The 3505-nt window shown below is 40.2% G+C and overlaps 1 protein-coding gene across 2 annotated transcripts in view; it reads left to right on the plus strand.

The window, feature by feature from the left end:
• The window catches only part of LOC106880136 (tyrosine-protein kinase transmembrane receptor Ror2), a 715149-nt gene that overhangs the window by 705154 nt on the left and 6490 nt on the right, over positions 1-3505 (plus strand). The window contains exon 10 of one of the 2 annotated variants that reach the window (XM_052969934.1): positions 602-844. The exons of the other annotated variant lie outside the window; for it this stretch is intronic. Within the exon in view, the coding sequence (XP_052825894.1) occupies positions 602-844 (243 nt within the window). The remainder of the gene's footprint in view (positions 1-601; positions 845-3505) is intronic. 2 annotated transcript variants of the gene reach the window in all.

Consider the following 3505-nt stretch of genomic DNA (forward strand, 5'->3'; position numbering starts at 1 on the left):
CCCGAAATGATGAAAGGCAAAGTCGACCTCGGCAGAATTTGAACTCAGAACGTAAAGACGGACGAAATGTTGTTAAGCATTTTGTGCCAACGATTCTGCCAGCTCGCCGCCTTAATGATGATGATGACTTTTTTTTTCTAATTTTGACACAAGGCCAGCAATTTGTGGGGGGAGGGGAAGTGAGGAAGTCGAAACCTCCGACCCACTTACTTAACTGGTACCTTATTTTATCGATTCCGATTGCATGAAAGGCAAAGTCGACGTCAACGGGATTTCAGATCAGGAAATAAAAGAGCAGAGACAAAAACCGTTAAAGCCTCCAACAAAATGACATTTTGTTCGACGCTCTGACGATTCTGCCAATTTTACTAATACTATTAGTAAGGAAAATAATAACGAAAGGAAAATGGAGGAGGAGAAGGGCGAGAGAAGGGGGACAGAAGGAGGAGAGGAAAGGGAGGAGTGAGAACGAAAGAGGAATGAAAAATGACATTTTTTCCAAAATCGAAAGTCTTTTTTTTTATTTTGTTACATTTTTCCTTTACTTATTTTTTTATTTTATTTGTTTTCCAATTTTTTTTTCTTTCTTTCTCCCCCTTAGGTGATTGTTACATTGGTAAAGGACGTTGGTATAATGGGACTGTGAACACAACTAAGACTGGCCTTACTTGCCAATCTTGGTCAGTTGACTATCCCCATTCACATCGACGTCATCCTGATATATTTGCAGAATTAGAGAATTCTGCAAACTATTGCCGAAACCCCGGAGGTGACAATGATATGCCCTGGTGTTATGTTAACGACACAAATTCTCGTTGGGCAGCTTGCAATATTTCAAAATGTAGTAAGTATCAGTGTTTTCTCGTATATATATATTTTTTCCTACCCCTTTATTTTTATTTTTGTTTTTATTTTTGCTTTTGTTTTTATTTTTATTTTACTTTTTGTTATTTTCGGGGTGTGGTTTAATTCTCTAGAATATTTAGGGTAAGCACTTGTGTGTTGAAGGCCCTGCTGTATTCTGTCACCGAAAGCGAGAGTCGACGACTCATCAGGCGGTGAAGCAGCTCTGTAGGTGTTTCGGTCCCTTCCACCACGACACCAGAGCAACCTGCGGGCTACTCACCGATATAGGTGATGAAACTCGCACACGACAGCACGAGCTTTGTCGAATCACATGTCGAAACTCTGTGATCGTTCTTCCTACATCAGTTGTCCTCTGTCTTAAGCCAAATGTAATGGCTTGCTTTCTCAACAGCTTCTGATAATTTTCTGGCATTTTTTCTCACTCACAGCTAGTACAAAACCCCTAAATATCGAATGACCCTTAGTTCCAAAAAATCTTCTAAGCCTATCTTAATGGGAAGACATATTGCTTCCCATCCATTGTTTTCACAGAGGTCAACCAGTTCACTGTACTATCTGTCTCTCCTGAGGAAAGCGCTTTCGATGTTCGCTTCCTAAGGACCTGTCAGCTTTACCATCTTTGCCATCTTCCTCTCCTTACATCACATAACAAGATCGGGTCTTTTTGTGGCAAAACTATTATGGTCAACAGTAAACTCCCAAGTCCCCTTCAGCTGACAGCTATATGACATGATCTGGTCAATGTAGACTGAAAGTGAGCTTCAGAAGACACAATTAAACCTACGTTCAACTGGTGTTTCAGACCGAACAGGTTACGAGATCGAAAGCACCCTGGTGTCTTGGATCACTGTAGGCATTTTGACCACCCAAAATGTTGCAGGCGGCAATGCAAACAGTAGCGCGAGGTGTATCCAGGACACATGATCTCGATATGGCTAGATCCCTTAGAGTGTAAGGAGTTAACGACCGAAACATTTGTGTGATGGCCAGGGGTTCTTTTCTGAAGACTTGCTGCTGTTCAATTCTCCATAGAATTTTGTGGGGCTTTTTTTGGGGGGGGGATTCGCTAGAACAAATTGACGACGATAGCCAAAGTGGAATGAAAGTGGACTCCTTAAGACATAATTTACAATATGTTCAACTGGCGCCTCAGACAAAAGCGGTTACCACATCAAAGGAACATCTTAACCACTCAGGGAGGTGCAATTTGCAACACAGACAATACCACGCAGTGGGGCAATAGAGCAGTATCAAGGGGTCGAAATCTGGATGCAGCCTGACCCCTTAGAGCGTAAGGAGTTAAGGGCTGAAGCACATCCATGCGGCGCGTGGGGTTTGGGTCTGCTGTCCGACGACCTTCTGGTGTTTACTTCACCCCAGAGTTTCTTACTATGAGCTACGGGCAAGTAGTATTCATACTGGTTTCAAATTTTGGCACAAGGCCAGCAACTTCAGGTGGTGGGGAATAAGTCGGATACATCGACCCTGCTTTCGACTGGCATTTATTTTATCGACTCCAAAATGATGAAACGCAATGTCAACCTCGGCCGAATTTGAACTCAGGACGTAACGACGGACGAAATACCACTAAGCATTTTGTCCGGTATACTAACGAATCTACCAGCTCACCGCCTTAATTTGTCCGGGTATATTAATACTCGAAATCAATACAAGTACATGGATACTATATATTTTGGATAAAATGCTTCCGAAAACGTTTTCATTTTTATTTTTATTTTTATTTATTTTGTTTAATTTTATTTATTTATCTATTTATTTATTTATTTATTCATTGGGTGGAATCGGTAAATAAGGAATGTACACACAAGAGAATATAAGTTCTGGTTTCCCAAAGACCGATATCGTCCATTATTTTTTCCGGGGTCTTACGTGCATGCATAAATACATATAAACGTATATACATATATATATACACAGATATACGTACGTATATACTATATATATATATAGATACGCACAGACAAAGGTACATCCTAACAACATACATACGTACACGCACATACCTATAAACATACATGCTTAAATACGTGCGTACATACTACATATGGATATAAATACAAGCAGACTTGAGTTAGCATACATGCATACAGTTTTGGGGCCTTTGTGCCCTGGGATATGTAACACACTGCCTAAATACCAATCTTGAGAAATTAGGCTTGCCAAAACCAGAAAAGAGAAAGCTAATTCGAAGACTACAGATTCAATCCGTCACTGGAATTGTAAAAATCTGCGGTTCGGCAAATGTGTACGATAAAAAAAGGCACCATTACACTTTTCAAAATAAATCTCAGAAGTTGATTTGTTTATCTAAAATCTTCAATGCATTGACCCAGCCTGGCCGCATTCCAGCAACTGAAACAAGTGAACGATACATACATCCATACACATATATATATATATATAGATATACATAGGGAGAATTCACAAAAAACAAAAGACGAAGACAGGAGGTGTAGACAACAAACAGATGTATCAGTATAACACTCGGGAAGTGAAAATGTCTTTAACGTTTCGAGCCTACGCTCTTCCACAGAAAGGAACACAGAAAGAAACAAAGAGAGAAAATAAAGGTTGTGTAGTGGTTAGCGATCTATCATGGCTCCACACACACACACAC

The sequence above is a fragment of the Octopus bimaculoides genome, chromosome 8 (assembly GCF_001194135.2).
Source record: "Octopus bimaculoides isolate UCB-OBI-ISO-001 chromosome 8, ASM119413v2, whole genome shotgun sequence".
Classification (NCBI taxonomy): domain Eukaryota; kingdom Metazoa; phylum Mollusca; class Cephalopoda; order Octopoda; family Octopodidae; genus Octopus; species Octopus bimaculoides.